This window comes from Amblyomma americanum, chromosome 8 (genome assembly GCF_052857255.1).
Source record: "Amblyomma americanum isolate KBUSLIRL-KWMA chromosome 8, ASM5285725v1, whole genome shotgun sequence".
Classification (NCBI taxonomy): domain Eukaryota; kingdom Metazoa; phylum Arthropoda; class Arachnida; order Ixodida; family Ixodidae; genus Amblyomma; species Amblyomma americanum.
In genome coordinates, this window is record NC_135504.1 from 67,095,264 (window position 1) to 67,119,969 (window position 24,706).

The window sequence follows — 24,706 nt, forward strand, 5'->3', positions numbered from 1 at the left end:
AAAACGATGCCTGCGTTCACTGGGCACAAAACCTTGTGATGTCGTCCTGTGTTGAGATAATAACGTTGTGGCATGATGTAACGCCCACGAAAAGGGCAAAATAGAAGCTACTTTTGACGGCGGCTCTAAATCGCCGAAGAATTCCTGTGGTTTCTGCGATTATCGCCAGTTTTACGATGTTTTTGCGCGCCATTGAGCTCTATAGCATACATTACATGTAGGCAGGATACACCCGACACAATTCCCCAATTCCGGCCACGCACAAACGAGAATCACTGAAAATCACACACACGCTGTTCTAGCAATGGGGTCAACCATGACACGCGATACAATAGAGACACAGCGAACGCTAATGCAACGAGTGCCCGAAGCAACGCCAGACACTGACGTCCTGAACCGAGGACGCCATTCGCCTGACTCTGTATCTGTCTTCTTGGAAATAAGTTCGTCAGTTAGTACTTTCATTCATTCATTAATCCATTCATTCATTCATTCATTCATTCATTCATTCAAACATTCGTTCACATTCAAGTCTGATGTACCTCCACTTAAGTACGCATTTATTGCCTTACTCTAAAGGATAGCTGCGAATAAATAAGCGATGTATCGCCGGCGGTCATGCTGACTGCTCTGGTTCAGTGATCGTAGAGTTCCCGTCGATCTGCACGCCCGTTTCCGGTTCCGGCCACTGCGTTGCAGCGGCTACGCTCGTGGACTCGTTATAGCCGACAGTGACCACATCCGGTTCTTGCCCCGCCACAAAGCGGACGGGGTCCACGAAGACGGCCCCGTCCTCCGGCGTCGCTGTTGGCCCGCGCAACCGGCGTTCTGGAAACATCGAATTCAAGGGGGATTCAAAGAGGCTGCCTTTATAGTAGAAACTGCAACGTATCCATTCCCCTTGGTATCCCTTCTAGAAAATATGTACCTGCCACGTTAACAATGATGGGAGCTAACTAAAAACCGCGCAGTGCTGTTTTCTATCGCACTCTGTGGGCTCCGCAGCTTTGGAAAGGGGGCTCCGATTCTGACACGCTTGAGCTCCCGTATTTTTCATTTAGAAGCCGCCGCGGTTGATCAGTGGTTGTGACGCTCGGCTGCTGACTCGAAAGACGTGGGTTCGACCCCGGCGGCGGTGGTCGAATTTCGATGGAGGCGAAATGCTGTGGCCTCTGTGCTGGGCAACGTGTGGCCCCAAAAGTTATCACTATTGCCGGAAAGTTGGCAGCTAGTTCGGAGACTGGGGTGCTGGGTGTGTCTGCTGCGTTAACTACGGTGGAAGTCATATTCGTCTAGCCTGCTCCTCCGCGTGTGTCCGTTCGCAGCAGTATGCTCGCGACAGAGACGTTCCGCCTCCTGTCGCCCGGAGGACACGGCTGTGCGCTTGCAGTTTTCTTACCACGGCAGCCCAATATGGCTGAGCAAGGCTTGTGCAGATAATGTGGCTTTCGGCTGAGGCGAAGTAGCTGTCAAGATCGCGCACGCAGCAGTTCCAGTGCCGCACTGCTCAATACCGGCCTCCTACTATCGGCATTGTTGTTCTGATTTTCTCCTTTTCATCAGTCTTTAGTTATTTATCATCATTTTTTTAAGTTTTCAGGGGTAAGGGGGGATTTAATCTGTAGATAGCGCACTATAATTCAGTCGACCTTCCTGTGCCAAAGTGTCGAGTAGTTCTTTGGAATTTCAGAAAAGCAAACACAAGGGCCGCCAATTTGGCGTGGTCGCCTTCCGTGTCAGGCGACAAGAATTCGACGGTCAGTCATGAGACATTTATTCTGTTGTACACGCCGCAAAACTCAATGCTCCAAGATGCTTTGCACTCACTAAGTCGTCCACAGACATGTCTAGAGCGCTCCAACTTCGTGCCGTCTGCGCTCCGCAGCGCGCAGAGTGGCGTATAGCGGCAGCGCCTGGTTCGAGACTGTGCGTCTTTGAATGTCGTCTGAGCACGAGACGTGCGCTATCTCAAACCGGGCGCCGCCGCTAGACGTCACTCAGCGCACTTCGGAGCACAGGCGGCACGGGCCACTTCATTTACCGCTGGAATGAGCGGAAGACGAGGTTTTGTGTTTGTCTTGGCTAGTGTTAGGCCGAAAGCGTGTATTGCACCTCGTAATTGGTAGTTGCGCCGCAGTGTTTTCCTCTGTGCGCAGATTAGGGTTTATGGATTAGGGCGTTTAACCTCCCAAAGCGACTCAGGCTATGAGAGACGCCGTAGTGAAGGGCTCCAGGAATTTCAACCACCTGGGGTTCTTTAATGTGCACTGATATCGCACAGTACACGGCCCTCTAGAATTTCGCCTCCATAGAAATGCGACCACCGGGACCGGGATCCAGCCCGCGTCTTTCGGGCCAACAGCTTAGCGCCATAACAACTCAGCTACCGTGGCGGCTCTGTGCGCAGATTAAGTTATTTCGACACTGCTTTTTTTCATTTCCTAAATAGATTTAACGCCAGTCAAAGTTCAGTACAAGGCCGGCATGGAAACTTTCGCGGCATTTCTTCGAAGTTTGTCTGGAGAAGAGCCGTACTTTTACGACTGAATCCACTTTTATGGCCAACAATAGCCAAGCCAAGTAAGAAACCTCGTTTTCCTGGCATTCCTGCGCCACCCCAAGGTGGATGAAGTGTAGCGCCATCAGCTTTCCCTCCAGTTATATTAAGAACCTCTATGGCACGGTGCGCCTTCTGAAACACGTGGCCACCAGCCAGCAGCCATGCTATACCGTGCCCTTTATCGCAAAATTCTCGAGAAGAACAAAAAAATGCGAGAGGAAGCCCGCCGCCAACTAGATGTTATCGCAGGCGAGACCAACTGAAAATAAAAGAAAAGGGTCCTACGCCCAAGAAAGAATTTTAGAAGAACCCAATAAGAGAAAGAAGACACAAATGGCGGCCGGGTAAAGGCCGTTTGTGAGAGGCCTCAAAAGGATTAATAATTAAGAAAGCAGACAAGAAATATGGTCGGGCCCAGCGTGCCCAAGAGCTTCGGACGGGCTCGCAGGTGGCCAAGAGGAGGGAAGATGCGGGGATCTGTAGGAAGGAGGACAAGCAGGAAGCGGGGAACCAGCAACAGGATGAACGAGCAGGATCCCGTAGTATTTTTTGGCGCATGCGCATTCGAAAGCTACCTCAAACAAGGCGGTCAATGTTAGGTGGCACTGATTGCTCCGGAGCACACCAGGGGAGGGCTTTAGACAAGGCTGTTCACCTCTTTGCATTGGGACTTCCGCAGCTACTGCGACCAGATTACCGGAGAGGGACTGTCCACTCACCGCTGGCGACGGTCACGAGCACGAACGAGAGGACGCTGACGACCGAAGCGAGCGTCATTACAGCGACCCAGAGATAGACGCTCAGCGGAGGAGTAGACCTGAAAGGAAGCGAAATGCGAACGGAAAACAAAAAGCACACATCCCCCCAATACGGCGACGTTACGCTTTAACTGGACAGTATCACTTAGAGAATTACTTTTCCTTTGGATCTAATTACACTCTTATTGCCCTCGACACTGACTAAACGGCCCTGGAGATTGCGGAGGTATATTGAGGTTTGATTCGTCAGAATACGGCTACACAAGCCTGATTAGCACAGAATTTAATTCAAAAACTGATCACAAAAGAGCCCTCTTCTTTTGGTATGTGTCAGTAAATGTGCTTTTCACTGTGAACTGGTGATATCACTACTTATACGGCTTCTTCATATCTCCACCCCCCCCCCCCCCTTACGATTCGCCCATTTCATCACCTCTTCTTCTTTCGCAGCTGTTTCTACGGTTCCCCACAATAACTAATTCCAGGTGATATCTGCACAAACACAATCGGCAAAAATCATAGCGATAAATTTACGAGCACTTGTAACCTTATGAACACCTTGTCGACTATTTCTTTGTAGCGTTTAATGTGCGCACCTGGCCACAATCCGTGGCATATCTAATTCCGGAAACTGACGACTTTGGTTTCGAAAAATGTGTTATAATGAGGTTTGAAACCTGAAGTTTGTTCTCAATTTCCTCATACACAAACTAAAGCACCCCGAACAAAATCTGCTTCCTTGCATGTGACTAGGTTCATGGCCCCATACAACCTGTACACAGGTGAAACAGCGCGGTACAGATAAAATTACTTTCTCCACTCAAAGATACAAACTAAAAATGGAAAAATACAACAGTAAGAGGCACTCAAAAACCTAAACATAATTTTTGACGTTGACGACAGTCTTAACTAGAAGCACTTAGTTCTACATTTTGGTCAGTGTACGCTTGAATACACCACTTGATGTGTGCCTTTAATTACGCTAACAAGATCGTTATTTTTGTTCAAAAGCATTTGCTATTCGGGATAGTAGGCTTTGCCCACCGTAATTTGTTCTCAGCTTTGGTAGCCTGTATTGCTTTTTTCAGGTCAAAATTTGGATTTAGGATCATATATGTGTATGCAAAATTGTCACGGTTTTTCCTTACTTCGTTGTATACTATATAAATCGCAAGTTTGTTTTCATAAAGATGATCCGCCATCAGTATTCCATACTTGCATCGAAAAGCATGCGTGCGTTCACTGTAGTTCAAACCTTCTAGAGCAGGGATCAATTTTTCCTGTATAATTAATATGTTTGCGTTAAATGATTACCCCATAAAATTAACTTGGTGCGGTTGCTTACTGCTCAGTAAGAAATAACGCGCAAAGGTGCTCCTGACGCCCATGTGATCCTGTCTCGAGCAACTACACATCGCTCAATATGCGAGCCTCACAGGGGCTTTCTGCGCAAGTACTCACTCAGTGCTTGATACTGAGCTGGTATAAGTCGCCGTAAGTCGAGATGAGGCCTCCCTTCGCGATGAGGCAGAATCTGCATATCAAAATGAAACCCTTCAGTGACCTATAGGCATTTCCTGCAGTGTAAGTGAAGCGATAATGGTCTTTTCTGCGCCGTAATTTTATCTATTATCTATGTGTTGAAAGCGGCTCCTACGTGCATAAGGTATAATTTAGATAGATATCCTAGAGATTTGGAAAAAGGCAGCAATGTAACCGAACATAAGAAAAAAAATGCTTGGAAGTCCAAATCAACCATAACAAAGATAATCAATCAATCATAAGCAAAGATAATGTCACATAGTCTCCGAGTAGATGCCTATGTGTCAGGAATTGGTCAATCTCTACTTTACATTTGTACTTTAATTTTTTTGTTTCACTTCACTTCTTTTCTTTAATTCTTGACTCCAATAATCTTCCGAGTAATGTGGTTTGCGCACCCAATTTCCAAACGGTTATTGAAATGATAACTTGATGAGTTCTGTTATCGTTCATACTATGTAATTGTGGATTAGTTTCTTCCTGTTTTCTTATTCTGTGCTATCTTGTTGACATGTTGCCAATATCTTATTTGCGTGTGATATATGTGTAGTTAATCACCCTACAATAATGCCTCATAGGCGCTGTAGACCGGCACTTGTTATACATAAATAAAGAAATCACGGAGAGTCTTCATACCACTCCTGGGGCAATGGTGCAGTGGTTAAGCGATGAGCCTCTGCTCTGTCAGGTATCCGTTTCACACACAGCTTTCGGTGGGGCTTATGACTGTTCAAGGTGAACTAGATCGTTTTGAACGGTCGGTCCCCTTTACTTGTCGCGGCTCCACGAGCCTATCGTTAAGTCCACCCTTCCATTGAGCCCACCGAATAAAGAAACCGGAACATTCTCACACTTTTCAACTAACCAACTTTTCAATCACTTGAGAAAGAGGCTTATGAGCGCCGAAAAATTAGCCAACAAACTGCTCTTCACTGAGCTATTTGGCTGTGTTTTTTATCATGCACGGTGGCTGTAAACCGCACTGCTTTCCGCAACAAAATGCGCGGGAAGAGTACCGGCATTCCACGGCGTTACGAAGAACAGCCGTTCGCCGTTTGTATTGTCAGAGGCTACAACAAAACGTACATTTCGTGATTTTTGTTTTTATTATTCGTTAATTTATTCAACCCTTCTAAACCACAAAAGCTGCAGATTAGCCGGAGATGGGGAGATTCTGAAAACGTGACCCGCATGGCTAAACAGTGAAAGTGAGTGCTATAGGATTAGGAAATTTAAAAAGGATTAGGTGAGTAATAGTTTACACTGTAGCTGTCGCCATCATTTTGAGCCCATGGAGGAAGGTTGAAAGCCCGATGTAGCTGAGAATCGTCGCAAAACTATGTCGAAGGACCACACACGCAGGGCAAAACGCTTCTCTATAGAACACATTCTGGGCATGTTTCGCGATATCTGCATGAACACGCTGAACACGCGATATCTAGCGATAACATTTGTTTGAAAATAGTCTGGATGTAAGAATGTGCAGTTATGTTAAACCCATAGGATTTCGCCGTCATTTTCTGCCTTCCTGGTCGCGGAACACAGTTCGGCTGTTCTGGACATATGTTTTGCTCTCCGTACCGTACAGCCGGCACTGACATCGTAAACAACAGAGAAGGAAATACATTCGATGCTGTTTCTATGCGAATCCTAGCAAGGCAGAAAATATAGGACGTAGATTCTGAGTTGTTTCTTCGAAGAAACATTTCATGTCCATGATTACTGAAGGAATTAGAGGCGCAATGTGAGAGACAGTTACCGCCTTACCGCCAAGGCGCATGCGGGCAAAGTCGGACGGTCGTAGCGGCCTTGTGCGATCCGTGTACAGGATGCGGTAAGGCAGGTGACTCCACGGAGTGGTCGGCGCCTCCATGAACCCGCTCTCATCTGTCCAGCGCAGAAAGATGTGAGAAAAATGTGTGGCTCAAGATCAGCAGCAAGCTTGCGCGCCTTATCGCCGCGCCGCGATGGCAGAAGACTGACTGGCTGCGTCCGATCCACAACCTGTTGTCGTAGCGGTATAGACGTACCCCTTATAGTGCTATGAAAGAAATCAACTGTTTGATCATTTCGGTGTTGAGTTGCGAAGCAGTTCACGTGGGCTTTAGAAAACCGATTTCACATAGCAGGTCTCTTAAAGACCATAGCCGAAATTGTTTTTCAAGCCGCTCGGGACTAATTATCACTGCGAGTAGCACTGATCGTCGGTTAACATTCTAGCTACAAGCATACAAAGAGGACCGCGCAAAACATTTCCGCAAAAGATTGAAACTGGACAGTACCAATAATCATAACTAAAACATAATGACTGACTACGTAAGTGCGGTGGTGGTTCTTGCGTGCAGATTGCTGTTCTCGGGTGGGGATAAGAATACTATTCGGCGTTTTCAATTCTGCAAGGCGATGTTCCGGGGCTCTGCACGGACCTTTCAGCACATTAAACGCAGTTCGCTCTGCAAGTCCAGATGAGCATTAACGTTGCCTTACAATGTCGTCCTAGTGTTGTTTGTTTTTCTGTGATCTATATGCATCATTGAGGGCTAGCGCAGCAGGGGGCAACAGAAAGCCTGGCGAGCAGATTAGATTGAAAAGTTTGGGGCGGCTGCTGCTGGCACAGCACAGGGATAATCGGGAGAATATGGGAGAGTCCTTTTGTTCTGAAAACGACGTAGTTGGGCTGATAACGATGCCTTATAAGCCTGAAAAACTGAAGAAAATGTCTCATACTTTGAACAAGAACCCCTATACTTGTAATTAGACAGCATAAGGAATTGATAGGTATTTTGCCGCCGTCCTTTTTCGTTCTTAATTCTGTTTCGTCATGATCAGGTTCAGGTTCACATCGCTATTTTGTACACTAAGCGCACTATTCCCAGTTTGCATTTCTTAAAACGACATTTTCGGTTTCATACGTCTCTGGCATTATTTTGCCCGAAGGTGTTATGGCAACTTTAGGTCCGCTAAAAAAATAAAGCGCTACTCGCCACGGTGGATTAGTGGATATAGTGTTTGGCTGCTAACCCGGAATACGGGGGTTCGGTCTCGGCCGCATTTCGATGGAGGCTAAAGACAAGCGGCCCGTGTTCGAAATTTTCTTGAGAATTGCACAGCGGAGTCCCTCAAAGACTGAGTCGCTTTGTGACGTTATGCCCTAGAAACCGAACCAAACAAATAAAGGGTTCCTTATAACAATGGCCTTCACGCTATCATGGTCGTTTCTACTTGATGGCCGCTGCGTAGGCAGCAGCTTATAGAGTTTTAAACCACGCCTAGCGGTTATGAACATGTGGCCTGTAGCGTCATCTGCCTCTAGCCTTGTTCGATATCGAAACTCAGCTGAACTAAGCAATCGTCTATATTAGCTAAACACGCGCACTCTGCTTGTATACCAGCCTTAGAGAAGCTGTATTTCAGAACAAGAACAATGATGATTTTACTATAGGGGGGGTAAGAAACTGCAAAATGACTCGTTATTTCTTACTGAAGCAAGCCATGTCATCGCCAAGCACTTTAAAACCACAACGCGCTATACAACAGCAAACCATTCACCTGGTAAAGGCTTGTCAGGAGATATGACACCTGTGAGAGAAAACAAGCGCATTTATTAAAAAAATCATGGTCGTAATGCGATATTCCTGTAATGAACTATCTTTGCAACTGCAAGCTAACACTTCGTCAACAGTGGAAATGTCAGAGTCGAAGCAAAGTGTTGCCGCAAAGAATTGTGAAGAGTATCATCTCATTTAAGACTATTCTGAGAACTGTATTCTGATCTATTTGAAATCCTGACGTGAGCTGATAGCCAAAGGTAGCACCTCTTATGGCAGAGCACTAGCTACAAAATCAAGGCTCCTGTCGATATTCCGGGGGTGTAATGAACATTTCAACAGACAAGCTGATCTTTTGACCTTCTTTCCCTCTATGTATGGGCTTTAACGATCTATGCGACAAAGATTTAGGAGCAGAAAAGTGCTCTAAGAGCTGAACATGTCCGATGCGGAGAGGCATTTCCGCAGATCTGTTGGAAGGGCAGAATGGTCGGAATGGTAGAATCCTTTACTTTTCATTTTCAAGCGCGCTGCCTTTGCGCCCTGGCATCCAGCCGAAAAGCGCTGAGGCCATCCTTGAGTGTCTTCTCTTTCGTCTGCATCGATTACGCCTTGTTCGTCGCACTCTGTGCCGCGTGGAAACTGATAATAAAGCCATAGCTTTAAGGCTTCCCTTCAGAAGAAAAGGCGACGGCGGTGTTGTGTCTGGAAATCCTCGCCCGGCGTCGCGAGTAAAAATGTCTGGAACGTTTCATATCCTGTTTGCTTGACGCGAGAGGGTGGCGCCAATATGCGGCTGCCACCGGAAACTCGCAGTGATCTGATGTACGCCGCTGCGCGAACAGATGGCGCGCGAACAGCCTAAAGATTTTTTTCCATGCACAATCCGAGTCCAGGTGGAACGCTCCCTTGTGGCCGTGCGATTGTGTGCGCTGTAAACACTAATTAGATCAATAAGCCGAGCGATAACCTAATGCTAGTATGCTTTACACGATGCACAAAAATGATTTTTCTTTGTCAGAAGAATGGATGGGGTGCTCACGCATGACAGCCCGACACCATCGATGAGTGGTGGCTTCAAAGTTTCGGGAACAAGTCTGTCGCGCCTCCTCTTTATCCCGGTGACACCTCCAAGAGGCTGATGAGAAGGGCACGTTCCTTATTCTTGAAGCCACCGCGTTTGCAAAAAAAAAGTAATTGAAGCCTTGCCATAAATTTTATTGTAGCAAACAAGGGACAAATTGAAGGTTACTACGATAGCGGACGCTCAAGCACGAGCAGGCCATACGTTGCTTTAGCGTGTACGCACAGTGAGAGTGACATATTACCACAAACTAATTCCTTATCGTTCCATATAAATATTGCTGTCGTGTTGTCAATAAGTATTGCTATCAACGTTGTCAACATTGCCGTTCGTCTTCGTTCCCCGCGCCGGGCTTTAAGCTGACAAGCACCATTAACTGACGCCCACGTTTTGTACTCACCTTATTTACTGTGACACTCGCACTACCCTTCTCCTTCTAAAAGGGAATCGCCAGAGTACTCGAAGTTACGCAGCAGCATAGACAACTTTCAGGGTTTTGCTATAAGTGGACTCTGTGCACAGAGAATTAATTTCAGAAATATTGACTATTGTACTGTCTCGGTCATTATTTTGCTCTCTGAACGTTTTCATCATTCCTGATATTTACCTACACAGGCACACCGAAGAACAGCCGCTATTGAAAGGTTATAACGTTATTAAGCGATGAGGTGTGGGCCCATGAGTAGCTTGTTCGAATAAAATTCTACTCTTGTTTTTAAAGAGCCTCATTCGCGGCGCTCCTTACGTTAGCGAGCAAAAATTTCGGCACACAGAAAGGAAATCGCTGCTTTCGTCCCCTTGCAATTCAACTCTGTGATTATCCTTGGGGAAGGAGGCACAACGTGAGATGAAGCCGGATGGAGTAAAAAGAAAGGTGCGACTTACGCAGTGACGCATGGTATAGCTCACTCAGTTCCGCTCCTGCAAAAAAGAATTACAGCAGATATTACAACTGACAAAAAATTACTAAGCAGCTTGTGATTAGAAGTTGTGTTTGTTCTTATTACAGCATATTACGCCCGTCGGAGAGCACCGATAGCTTAACGGTACAGCACTCATTTCACGTGTAATAGCACAGCAGTTCGAACCGCTGTGCCGCTGCAACTGTCGACCTGATTAAAAAAGAACGCTGAGGATGCATGGAACCGAATAACCACTCCTGATATGCTGCCTGATTCCAGCGACCGGTGTCCACAACGTACTTTTTCAGTAGAGCAAGATTTGGTCACCACCTCCTTTGCGAATACATCCGTGAAGACCCTGCCGTCAGTCCCCAGCGGCTGCGTGTCTACTCATCTATGTGGCGGTCCAACGTGATACGCAGCGGACGATGCTAGGAATATCTGTATGCAGACAGGCCAATATTATAAAGTAAACCTCGCAACGTTAAAGGCTCGAGCGCCACCAAGTGTGGCTAGCCTAAAAATGCTGCTCGGAGATTTAGAGGGTATTAAATTGAATATGTCATTTACCTTATTCAGGAACGGAAGGCAGAAGACGATAATAAAGTATTGAAGAGAGAGCACGCAATACGCTATCGAGGTTTAGCGTACAGGCGAGACCAAACGGACCTTACCATTGGCTGAAATTGGATGCAATATGCAGCCAATGGTGAGGTACGTCGCAGCCCTGTCAACAGCAGACGACCGGGCCTGACCACTGGCTGACAGCCAATGGCGATATCTGGTCGCCAACCAGCCAATGGTCGGGTCGCTTTCCCTAGGCGCTCGAAATTCGCGCGCGTATATGAGTGGCCACTCACAAAGGACCGAATGGATGCGGAATGGACAACGAAAAATGGATAGCTTACAGAATATGACCCCTGGGTTTTGAAAAGCGCCACAGTGAAGGTGCGATTAGCTTCGACAACGCGAGCTTCCCAACGTCCCCATGCACTTATATCTCAGAGCACACGGGCGTCTTAGCATCTCCAAGCCATCAACATCACGATGCTGCGGCCAGGATTCGATTTTGCGACTTCACGCTCAACAGCACACTGAGCAACTGCAGTGGCACAGTGGCTACAGCTTTTTGCACAAAAAAATGACAGTAGTCTCGAAGACGCCATGGCAGCGAGGAAACCGACTGCAGGATATGCAAAAGATACTCCCCAGTGAACAGCCGTGAAGGCGCTTCATACTTCTACGAACATTCCTGGACTACAACGGCACTAACACACTCTCAGAGAGGACGAAAGAAAGCTTTTTCATGTGAGTGTTGGTCTGCTAGATGCGGAGCTTCCACTCTTACCTCTAGCTGCTTTCGTTGCGCCCTTAGAGTAGGGCTTACCCATGGCAATCTGTATGGCAAGCGGGGATCAGCCTGGCTTACTTCTCTTCTTCCTCTTCAACGCAAAATGACTGATGCACATGAGGACATCAGAAGGCAAGCCAATGTGAAAGAAGGGAGTACGAATACTAACGATATACAATGGCAACGAAACGACGTAAAAAGAGCGTCAACATTAGACGTTTTTAGCATACCGGAGACGTACTACCAGTTTACCGCACCCCTCCTGCGCACGCGCGGTGGCTCCCCCTCACCCCAACAATGCCACTGCGCATGCGCAGGAGCGGTGCGGTAAACTGGTAGTACGTCTCCGGTAGTACGTCTCCGGTATGCTAAAACCTTTATTAAGCGCGAGCAACGAAGTGGCAACGTATGCGACGCAGTTTACCATAAAGAACTAGCGACACTAATTTCATCTTGGGCATATCGATTTACAGTTTGCTGTGACAAACTAATTGAAGTTCCTGCAACAAAAAATTTCAGATTAATAGAAAAAGCTGATAAAATTATTCTATTAATCTTCTTTCTTACTCCAAGCCGAATAAAGCTTGAGATACTGAGCGAAAGAAAGAATGAAAACAATGTTCGTTTTTGCAGCTGACAAGACTCAATTAGGGCTGCCGTTTACTCATACCATCTTTCTCTTCTTCGGTGCAACCGTTGCTTCTCTCCTTCGGTTTCGTTGCCTTTAATTTTCTCTCAAATTTATTTATTTATGGTTATTCCTTTCAAATTTATTTCCGCTTTGTTTCCTCAATTTTTATTTCGATTTTCATTGAAAATTAGTTATTGATATTCACAGATTACTCTGTTTATATTTATCAGCCCTTTGAGATAAACCTGGATGAATATTCTCCTGTTTGCATCGGCACCAAACACCGGCTAATCCCCCACCGTGGGTATGTGCCATCGCTCTTGAGGCAACAACAAGAAATCATCTCTTTGCTTCCTCGATATCCATTCTTATCACCTGGAAATCTTTGAAACTTCATTATTTACCTTCCCTTTTTCATCAATATTTATTTTTGAACCGTTTGAGCTAAGTCCGGGTGAATTGTTGCCCTGCTTCGATCTGCACTACACTCTGGCCAATACTCCACCGTGGCTTTGTACCATTCCTTCAGAGGAAACAACAACCGACAAAGGCTATGCGCTTTGTAATAGCTTCAGTCGAACTGTACATCTCAGCATCTGTGCAGTCCAGTAGTGTGAGTGTAGTTGCATCGTCATAGGTAATTGTCCCCTGTTCTTTATTTTGTACTTGTATTTTGGTCTTGGTAGACATGGGCTCTAGCTATGCCTACAAAATATGCAGGAGAGAGCAATCAACTAACAATTATGGTAGTCTGATGATCAGGGACTCGCCTCACTCGCCCTTATGCCTCTGTTCTAATTTTTCGCAGTCGTAAACGACAAGCATACGTTTTGATAGCGTTCGATTCATGCCTACCTTCTTAATTTCCTTTGATTTTTGCCTCTGTAGCTTCATTCTCTTCTTTCGAACCGCTTCAACCGTATAGTTAAAATAATAATTTCCGAGCAACGCTGGCGGTGGCAGGGAGCACTAGTTTAGGAATAACTTGCTTCTGAGATCACTTGATAGTACCCTGAGCCACATTGTCGGATGCATTTTTTGTGGCTTTTTTAAGATCAGAAAGTTTGATGTAAAAAAAAAACCTTTTTGTGCAAGACATCTTGACAGTACCATGTTGCCTCGTCACGTCGCTCGCCCAACTTCTTCATAACTCTTTACACTGGGCATAAACTTGGCATCTTTTCGCGCCTCAAACAGTATTTGTAAAAATATCTCTCTATGGAAAAAATAGGGGAAACTTCTCTGTTTAGTATGTCAATGTCAAAAACTCCAGCCTTCTGCACAAAGGAAATGCTGAAAATGTAGAGTCCTTACATCGGGGCGCTTTCGCCAGGTTGCGCGTCCTTTGGAGCACAGGGCATCTCTAAAAAAGGCCCCGTAGCCGCTCCTCCACGATGGGTAGGCGGGGTAACGTCCAAAGGCATTCACAGCATATCAGGCTAATAATGTGCAATAAATGTACTAAACTGCACGCAGCAAAACTCCGTTCTATGAAAGCCACAATACAGAAGCTTTGTTTCGCTTACTATCTATCCTCACGTGCAACTTCTTAACCGGCAATTTTCAGCCTAAAAGCATCCCAAAAGCTAACCTGCTTAAGAGAAACACCACCACACCAACGATTGAAGCACTGTCAGTTCTGAGCGGGAAAAAAAGGTATAAGTCGTTTGTTTTTAAAGACGTTTGGCGCCTATATGTCCTAGGCGTTCAAAAATTAAGAGCCATTCCATTGTACTACAGCATATTTTCTAGCACGGTATTTATTACAGGCGCTGATGCATATCCCACGCACGACACAAATCCAACGCCGTATCCCACGCAGGATCTTTTATTCATAATAACTGCTGCCAGCTGTCGCTGCTTTGCGGTGCCGCGATTGCAAACCAGCATGACTTCATCTGCACTAACAAAAAACAAGAACAATGACAAGCCGTAGAAGTCAGCTGATTTTCGAAGTGGTTTCAGCTCGATCAGTGTACGCTAGGAAGCTGGTGCGATTAGACATTGTCAATACAGTTACAAGCAGTGAGGCACAAGAATTATAAATGCGAATTTCGGTTTATTTATGTAACCAATAGTAGCAGCTCATAAAAAAACACGCTGTTATGAGCCCTCATAGTTGAATCATCTGTGAAAAAGAAACAATACGCGCAAAATCGAAAAGGCTGCAAATGCAATGCCAGCCATTGTGCAGGTGCCCTGAGGGCTTCTCTTAAACTTGGCAGTTATAATTAACGGATGTTTTCATGTGAGCAAAAAACAAATACGTAAATATATGACAAAGAAATAAAATAAAGGCGATTAGCACTAATATTTGTCTTCAGATTACTGCATCTGAATCTACCAGCTGCTTGAACGCGCACGCGTTCTTTTTTTGCGTTCCCAATAATACGTCGGTGCCGGGAATCTCTTGTCGTGGTACGAAAGCTTCATGGGAGATCTTGCGGCTCAGTCGTCGGATGTTTAGCAACCCGAGACCTCCCTGCATGCAGCAAAAAAAGAAAAAAAGACGGGCGAAGGTGATGCAAACGAAAGCCTTATTTGTTGTTTGTTGTTAGTTTCGTATCATTCGCCGTTCTTGCATTGGATACTACTATATCCTCTAACAACCAATTGTTTCCGCAAGACTGCGATATGTCAGTTCGCTGTTGACAACAGTCCCATCAAGGCGGAACAATTTAAAATGACTAGAATGGGGACTAATAAGTGGTTCATGGTCACAGAAGGAGATGAAGACGCTTTGTGTTGTTCTGTCTTCATGTCGTTCTGTGAGAAGTCAAGCGCATTGAACCACCAGCAACAATTTACTCGGAAATGCATTGTTAGCAGCACCTGAGCTGTGCGATTGTCGAGCATCGTGCTGATCCGGGATAATGAACTGTAATAAATTTGTCGCTGGAGTGATGTTGTTGTTCAAATAAAGTATAGTCAACCAGTCCCTATATAAAAGGATTATTTTAAGAAGACCTGTATTAGGGTCTTTGTTAAGGCAAACAGGGCGCGATATTCACATTGTTCGCGTAGTGCGGTACATGACGGTGCCTTAACGCATATTAGGAGGCCAAAAATTAAAATACTAGTCGTTCCTTTTTTTTTTGTGCCACAGCTATCTTGAGGCGGGTGGTGTCCAAACGTAGTGGCGATTTCATATGCAAAGAAAGAATTGCGCTAACGAGACATGGACAGCGAAGAGGGAAAGACTCTCACAAACGGATGCGCACTGTGTTCGTTTGCGTCTTTGTCTCTTCGCTGTCCGCTCCTCGTGCGCGCAGTTCTTTCTTTGTACCTGTTATGAAACAACAAGCCCGAAAAGTTCTACCGAGGTTATTTCGACAGCGCATCTTAGAGGCGGACGTATTTGAGAGATGTCATTGTGCACAAAAGCCAAGGCATGAAGTTTCCACATGCTTTTTGTACGTCAGTGAACCACGCTTTTCGGTTTTGCAGCCATTTCGGCATGAAAAACAACCTGAAAGGCCACACTGCATTCAAAGTAAAGTGCGCGCAATGAAAGCTAATGGAACCGCTCACATCTTCAAAATTTTATGCGAGTGTGGCTTTAAGGACGGCTAGTGCGACGAAAAAGAAAACCACTCTCTCGTGGTAGGAGTTCCCGGGTTCGAACCCGACCGCGGCGGCTGCGTTTTTATGGAGGAAAAACGCCAAGGCGCCCGTGTGCTGTGCGATGTCAGTGCACGTTAAAGATCCCCACGTGGTCGAAATTATTCCGGAGCCCTCCACTACGGCACCTCTCTCTTCCTTTCTTCTTTCACTCCCTCCTTTACCCTTGCCTTACGGCGCGGTTCAGGTGTCCAACGATATATGAGACAGATACTGCGCCATTTCCTTTCCCCCATAACCAATTATTATTAACTCCCGTGGTAGTCAGACACTACAAAAAATTGGAGGACGCTTAAACTTCGTCTTTAGGAGCGAGACGCGATAGCGTGTCTCAGCGTTGCCAAGGGGTACACGGAACGCGATCGCCCGTTCGGCGCGACGCGTAGCCCGTTGGATAATTTAAGGAAAGGACGGCTATTTCACATATCTCGGCGGACACCCCAACCGGGCTGTAAGTGAAGGAAAATGAAATGAACAATTGCTTTTAAGGAAAGGAAATGACGCCTGTCTCACGTTTCTCGCTGGACACCCGGATCGCGTCGTTAGGGAATGAAAAATCGATCGATCGATAATCAATCGAAAATCAGTCAATTTATCAATTAACCAATCAATTAACCAATATATCGATCAATCGATCGATTAATCCATCAATCAGTCCATCAATCAATCAATCAATCAATCAATCAATTAATCCAACAATCAGTCAATCCTTAACGCTGCCGCGTTAAAATCCCTTCCTTTACGGCGCGGTTCAGGTGTCCACACCTGGCGCGGAGGTTTTTTGTAGCGATAGCTACATTACGTTAGCATTTCGAGCCTTCAGCGTGGCGGTGCCGCCACCCTGTAGCTGCACCGCCACGCTCTCACGTGGTTGGTCACGTGGTGTGGAGCAGCTGTCGGCGGCGCGGCGCCGTGGCTGATCACGTGAATCGTCACGTGGTTGGTCACGTGAAGAAGTTCCACTTGGCCAGCTGTAGCTATCGCGTCACTCCAGGTTTAACCAGAGCTAAACCACCGCGAATTTTTTAAGCCGTTATTTGGCACCTTTCTTTATCGCGCTTTAGCAAAAGGAAGATCAATGGATAAGCTGTCAACAGCAAAACGTGACTTAGTTTCGGTTTCTGTATTTGGCTCATTTCAAAAAAGAAAACTAATTTACTACTCTCTCATTGCGACCTTGACAGCACTTTCGCTGAGCTTCAAATAACTCCTCTCTTTATATTTAACAAGCGAGGAGGAAGAAGGTACCTCCGCAAATGGGACAAAATAAATATTTTTTTTTATCATAGCAGTAAATCTCACTTTCAACTGCCCACAGGAATGTGACAGCCATGATGAAGAGGAAGAGAACCAGGATGGCGAGGGTGTACACAGCCGGAAGGCTCGAGTCGGGCGGTGCTCTAAACAAAATAATACAAAACACACAATATAAACACATAATGCATGAGCTCTTCGTGGAGGTTCGTAGATGATCTCCGCACTTGGTTACATAATGGGAAAAAATTGCCAAAATATCAAGAGCACGCACTAAAATATGTGATGTAGCTCTCAACGCAGGCTCTTGGACTGATCGCATCGACCAATTGGCACGACGCCGTGGTCAACCACGTTGCATCTGCTGATCGCCAATGGCTGCCATGTACGATGCCGAGTAAAAATGATTTGCCCAAGTGGCCGATCACGGCATCGGCAGAATGGCAACGCACCGCGCTGCGTTTAAAGAACGCACTAATAACTAGAGTGTTAGGACTGTCATTTTTCAGCCTAAGGTTTGTAGAGGAAACTCCTCGCTGCCAAACAATTCCTTTTTTCCTCGTGTTTCATAAAAGGCGTGCGTACGATAAAAAGCAATAAAAATGTAAAAGTGAAGATGTCTCGGGTCATAACGACAGCGCTAAATAGTAAACCCTTGTGCTGAGTCACGCAAAGCTAATCAGTGCTTGAGTTTGCCCTGTTGCACTGCGAGGCTTAACTGGTAAGCTGCGCCTTCGATAACAATTTTCCCTTGCAGGCCTCCCAACGACCTGGCGCTGTCTCTCTCATTTGTGATAGTTTTTGTTTACTCAAAATTATACAAGTCGACCGAATGGAACTTCATGTCTGTAGCTCGACACCATTGTTTTCGGGGCGTCCTTGGAGGAAAATATGCTACTTAATGCTTGGGCTGTGTCTGACTATATAAGCGCGATACATGATGGCTGTTTGGGGTTGAAGAAATTTAATCCGCATTGACCATGGCCGTTAAATTACTCTTTGCATCAGTATTGGAAGGAGCAGGTTACCGATCAACCCAGACCCAGATAACAACTATAGATAACAACTATAGTTGTTCAGAGTTCTGGTTCTAGATACCGTGACTTCGGTGACGCTTGGTGCATGGGCTGTGTATACGTTATGGCCATCAATTATTAATTTAGGAAGGAGTCACTCATTAACACAAACCTGAGTGTGCCCGATATGCCGATAACCGAGCGCCAAAGGGCTTTCTCGGAAGCTCCAACGTAGAAGGAAAATTCCTTCCAAGCGGGATCGAACCCAAGACCACCGCCTGTCCAGAGGAGTCGTTCTGCCAACTGAGCTACCCAGGACGGCTAGCACATGGTAGGTGAAGGCCGAATTCACCCAGAACTCGAAACCGAGAACGAAACTGGAACAGCCATCGCAGAGTGCCATTACTGATTTGTGTGCGCTCGGAGTCACCATTTTGCATAGGGCGCGGGCACTGCGCAGTAGGTTACGAAAAGGCGAACTAGCCGCGGTGGCTCAGTGGTTAGAGCGCTCGGCTACTTATCCGGAGTTCCCGGGTTCGAACTCGACCGCGGCGACTGCGTTTTTATGGATGCAAAACGCTAAGGCGCCCGTGTGCTGTGCGATGTCAGTGCCCGTTAACGATCCCCAGGTGGTCGAAATTATTCCGGAGCCCTCCACTACGGCACCTCTTTCTTCCTTTCTTCTTTCACTCCCTCCTTTATCTCTTCCCTTACGGCGCGGTTCAGGTGTCCAACGATATATGAGACAGATACTGCGCCATTTACTTTCCCCAAAAACCAATTAAAGAAACACAAACTAGCGCCTTTCGGGCGACGCACGCGTGTCTGCCTGGTTTGTCGCCATGTGGCTAAACGTTTGACTGAGAGTTGCTTTTGGAAGGTTCTTTCCGCAGCGAGGTCTCCAGGAGCTCTGCTTCGAGCTCACTGTTGTCGAGCCATCTGCACACGTGTGCGCTTCCTGCACCTGTATTTTAACAACAAAAAAGGTAACCGCTCTCTAGAAACAAAAATAATAATCAAGTAAGCATAAATAAATATTGCTGTCGTGAAGCTCAACTCTTATTAGGGGCACAGTAATTATGCAATGATGTGCGGTAACTAGCAAAATGCGAAAGTGCGGAACTGGGCGTGAGCTAACGCAGTTTTCTGCCTTGAATTAACGACATTTCGAGGCTTCAAATAAAGGCTTATGTACATGTTCGACAGGTTGATTTTTGGGCGCATGTCACATAAAGAATAATCAATAAATTCAAGAAGGTAACGGGTGGCCCTTGTATGAACCAGAGACGGCAGCGAATTAGGTCTAGCGTCAGTAGTCATTGAAGAAATGCAGAACATGTCATAGCTAAAGAACGTCTTCAAGTGACACACCATTTAGGTGCCACTAATGCGTGAGACGAAGGCTTGGTCGCCTGCGAGTAAATACAGATGTGGAGGGGAAAGATAAAATGGTCGTGCCATTTTGGGAGCATCAGAAAATGTTTGCTGGCGAACGGAAATAAGAGAAATGGCGGGACTGCTGACAAAAAAAAATTCACAAATCAGCCATTCCTGGCAGTTCATAGCAGTAGCGCTTCACGTATTGAATATAGGGCTGGCGAAAATGGTACGAACTAAATAGCATTTGTTGTTGCAGCACATACGGTAAAGGAAAAAAACGTAGGGTACACTTAAGCTCCGCCTTGAGGATATGACGCGATAGCCTAATGAGTTATTTCACATATAGGTAACAGGCCATTCTCTATTTTACATTAATAGATCACTGGGAGTCCTCATACCCCTCCTGGCAAAGTGGTGCAGGGGTTAAGCGATACGTCGCTGCCCTGCGATGGCAGGTGCTCCCAGTGGTGGTCCTTGTGGGACCCAGGTTTCGCTAACCGAGCGACCAATCATTTAACTGCCACCTGCCACGGTGGGCAGTTTTCTCACTATCCGGTGGGCAGGTTCTGATGTCACCGCAAGTTCACGTGCCCTAGGTGGCCCACCTGCCTCCTAGGTTGCTCTCTCTGGGGACCACCTGCCAGTGCAATGCCCGTTATTTTTCGCTCACAACGTGGACGTCGACGATAACGCCGACACCGGTATTACTGGACAATGGGGCCTATAACGCTGCCGCGTTAACATAGAGTATACAAACCATTGTTCAACAAAATGCACTTAAGCTTTTTTTTTGCAGATCGTACTTGAAGCGCCATATTCAGGCGGTCATGATAGTGTCACAAAGTCAGGCATAGTGGATTAACATCAGGAAGCACCATCACAAATGTTCATTGTGAATTAATCTGTCTGACAGTCGCAGAAGCGCCTCAGGCATGCTGTTACTGATGTCGCCAACTGCATACACTCGATTGTTACTAGAAGAGTCGCCTAAAACAGATTTGCAATCATACTCACTCCGTCAGTTGGTCCTGGGCGGCTGAAAAACAGAGACGCCAGTAAGTCCAATGCTATCTCAAAAACCACAAGTTCAGATGCCTCTTAACTAATAGCTCGCAGCTGTAACTCAGTGGCTTTGCAGTTTGGTTGATGATGCCAAGGTCGCGGGTTAGATATTGACCGCGGCACCCTTATAAAAATTTCTTTAGACAGTCTATATAATGTCCACAGACTTCTATCTATAACGTGTACAGACTCCCTATAGACAAACACAAGAAAGGTCTGTGGGCAATACAAATCCTATAGACAGTCTACAGACAATCTATAGCGTTATGGCCATACACTTTGGCAGACGTTTTGTATGGACAGTCTATAAATTATTATTGACCAAAATAAATATCAACAGAAAGGCAATAGAGTCCATAACAAGTCCTTAGAGTGTCTGGACGATTTTTGTAAGGGCAACCGCATTTTGACGGAGCTCAAATTAAAAACGCCTTTAAGCAGTGTCTTGTCACTGCACGTCAGTGAACCTTAGAGGGTCTAAATTATTCCTCAGCCCTCCACTACGGCATCCAATCTAGAGCTCATGTGTTCATTCTGGACGTTAGACCCCACAGTTTTCAACATTCTCGCACCTAATCGCGAGCGAGACGCATAAGATGGAGAAGAGCAGTTGCAGTGCCTGGGGAGCTTGTGCTCTTTTCTGCTTATGTATTTACCATTAGGATACCAGAAAGTTTTAAGTGGAAACCGAGGTTTGAGTGCATGGCCTTTCTATCGTCCTTCAATCTTTGAAAAGTTGTAACATCCCCACAAGTTACATTGTTTCCATGTCTCACTTTTAAACGCAAGCCCCGAAGACAAAAACTCAAATAATTAGTGCGTGTAGAAGACATTTATCTAGCCTAACAAAGTAGCCTTTTACTCTTCGTAGCGCTTTTACAATCAAGGGAGAGTTACAAACGTTCCAAATAAATTACTTTCTGTAGCCTGTCTTCATCCGTATAAATGTCCGAAAAAAAATCAAGCCGCTGTAGATATATACAGGCAGCTAATTAGCACCAGTGTAAATATTTCCGGCCGTTTTCTTTATTCTATTCCTTGCTCTAGTGAGCACACGAGGAGGTGTCTGTGAAATAAGACAGTAATTTGCTGTACGTTTGTGTTGCGCTGCCAGCCGGAAGCCTAGATGTGCGCTCAAGTGTTCTCCAGATGCCGAAAAACCATGGGCCGATCAACAGTAGTAGCACCCCATACAGCGCTTCCTTATCAATATATCTCAGAAATAATAATACGGTATTTCTTACCCAAGCGCATAGCTGGCATGAGTGGCTACGCAAATGCTTGCAATGCTACAATCCCCTTCAACACTAGATGACACGCGAAAGAAGGCTCCACGTGACAATTCCGCGAACCTTTAATCCAGGCAGAGAGCGTTACCCTTAACATGTCTTCAACTAGAAGAAGTCAGATATGCTCTAACGTGATTGTGCTATCGCGAGGTGTCTAAGGCCAATGAATAACAGCTGCTTCGAACATAAAGATTACAGGGTTAATTGGACATATATGGGACGGGCATTTGTCCCGTAGTGGACATAGGCTGGTTATGATGATGATGATGATAAGTGACATCACAGTTTCGGGTTAACGCACCTTGTATACTGACGCGGCGATCCATTTCGGGAAGAAGGTATGGAACGGGAGGAAGAGCTTGCGGAAAAGGAGGTGGCGGTGGGAGAGCCAGAGGAGGCGGAGCAAGAGAGAGAGGAGGGGCCAGAGGCGGAGCGTAGTAGCCGTTGTCGAGGGCCTGGTAGTAAGAATATTGGGCCTGTGCTGGCTGCGGCGTCGCGGGGTAGTCGAAGAAGTCTGTATCGTCTAGAAGAAAGAACATAACAGCATGGGGTCTGTATGGTCCAGAATAAAGGCCATAACAGCATGAGGTCCGTATCGTCTAGAAGAAAGAACATAACAGCAAAGGTCTCTATAGTCCAGAATAAAGGCCGTGACAGCATGAGGTCCGTATCGTCTAGAAGAAAGACCATAACAGCAAAGGTCTGTATAGCCCAGAATAAAGGCCGTAACAGCATGAGGTCGGTATCGTCTAGAAGAAAGAGCATAACAGCAAAGGTCTGTATAGTCCAGAATAAAGGCCGCAACAGCATCAGGTCCGTATCGTCTAGAAGAAAGACCATAACAGCAAAGGTCTGTATAACCCAGAATAAAGGCCGTAACAGCATGAGGTCCGTATCATCTAGAAGAAAGAGCATAACAGCAAAGGTCTGTATAGTCCAGAATAAAGGCCGCAACAGCATGAGGTCCGTATCGTCTAGAAGAAAGACCATAACAGTATGACGTCTGTGTGGTCTAGAATAAAGGCCATAACTGCATGAGAAAAGTGTTTTAACGGGAGAAACCGGTAAAGAATCACTCTTATCATAGCTTTAAACTGACTTTAGCAGGTATTTGATTGACGGATGGCGTACGGGGCGTTGACAGGTTTGCTTTGAATTGCGACCAATGCTTTGCGTGCGTTAAACTGGAAAACACCTAAATTCACCAGTGCTGCTCTTAAACAGTGTTTTGTTCATCATTTGTGACAAGAAGTTCACGAGTGACGCGTGAAGTGTACATTGAATCCTCACCAAATAACGCAACAAAAACTGTATTCTGAAGACAATCCTGAAGGAAAACAGTGTTTCTGCAGCTGAAAGCACGTTGACAACCAGTTGCCACCCTATCCAAGTACGAAACTCACACATCCCACCGTTACTACTTTAGGAAAGCAACCTTTGGGCCGGCTTCATAATCAGGTTTTTGTACGTTACATTGGAAACAACACACAGCAGCATAACATCCGGCTAAAACTTTCATCTCACTGCAGAAGGAAGCACAGTTATATGACAACGAATAAAAACAAAATTAAAAGTTGGCCAATGCGTCATTCTAGTGAGCAATAGCACGTAGACACAAAATGACTACATTTCCTGGCAGCGCATAGCTACACCATAATAACTAGTAACGCATTTTTGTGTACAGCAGTGAATTAACGCTGTGTTAATTATGCGGATACGAACGTAGTACGATTCCCTGCGTCGCATTCGGTTTCTTTTCTTCTTCTATTTTGCGCTGTTTAAAGCATGCAAAGTAAGTACTAATTTTCTTGGGTGCGTTTACATAAAAGATTAACGGCCTTTCTACGTACGGCACACTAAGGGATATTTATGTTTGTGAACCGACATCACTGTTAAAAAAATCTGTGAGATAACTTCAGCCGCAGCAATTCTCGAATCCTTAGCCGAAAGATGGCGCTCTGTACTTTCGTGAAAACTGCACATAAGCTTACCACAAAACCTTCATCATTTCGGTTACTTACCTGGCAATGGCTCACCAGCGCGAATGGGGCCTGTCGGACAAAAACACGTTGTTTTGAGCAGAGGAAACGAGATATTCCTATAATAGTACCTATAGGTTCGCTTTCGCTTATATGGACCGTCATCAAAATACACTGCCCAGTCGTAACCCAGTCGGTACTACAGCATCCAAAGCTTTCCTTAACGTCCATAGAGCGTAAATTATAAGACTCCCCATACCCTGTGATACAATGGCGAAATAATTGCGTAGTAAGATTGCATTCACAGAAATTAACGCTAGGACAGAACGCACCGTACATTTTGTACTACTACAGTAAGCACCTACAGTAAGATATTTGAAAAAGACCGAGGAACTATACCGGCACCGGGACCAGCATACCAGAGAGATTATGGAAGCTTTTTTCATAAAGAAAAAAATTAGAGCGTGCATAAGCCAACCCTCTATCACATGATGCGATGCTGAGATACGATTCTTGGACAATACCTGATTTGCCATGGGTCATAAAAAAGGGCGCCCCGCGCTATCTTTTCAGTTTTTGAGTTTGTTCCTTGTGTTGATTGCCTCGTGTGATTGCTGACTTCGCCGTTTTTTTCGGTCGCTTTTATATGTGTATTCCTCTTCAATAAAACTTTAGTTGCGGGACAGCGCTTGTGTTGTGCACCTCTTCTTCGTCCGTCGTCTTTGTTCG

General features: G+C 45.8%; 1 protein-coding gene and 1 long non-coding RNA gene across 2 annotated transcripts; both read right to left on the reverse strand.

The window, feature by feature from the left end:
* Window positions 1-551: 551 nt before the first annotated feature.
* Window positions 552-10,415, reverse strand: LOC144100401 (uncharacterized). The gene is made up of 6 exons (XM_077633362.1): window positions 10,378-10,415; window positions 8,410-8,439; window positions 6,628-6,747; window positions 4,780-4,852; window positions 3,280-3,377; window positions 552-828 (listed from the first exon to the last, which is right to left on the reverse strand). Exons 3-6 carry the CDS (start codon window positions 6,731-6,733, stop codon window positions 617-619), a joined length of 489 nt encoding a protein of 162 aa, XP_077489488.1. The 5' UTR covers window positions 6,734-6,747; window positions 8,410-8,439; window positions 10,378-10,415; the 3' UTR covers window positions 552-616.
* A 4,359-nt stretch (window positions 10,416-14,774) lies between these two features.
* On the reverse strand, window positions 14,775-22,419 carry LOC144100402 (uncharacterized). Its single transcript, XR_013307644.1, has 4 exons — window positions 22,300-22,419; window positions 20,662-20,683; window positions 17,300-17,397; window positions 14,775-14,858 (listed from the first exon to the last, which is right to left on the reverse strand). It is a non-coding gene; the product is annotated as an uncharacterized LOC144100402 (long non-coding RNA).
* Window positions 22,420-24,706: the final 2,287 nt, after the last annotated feature.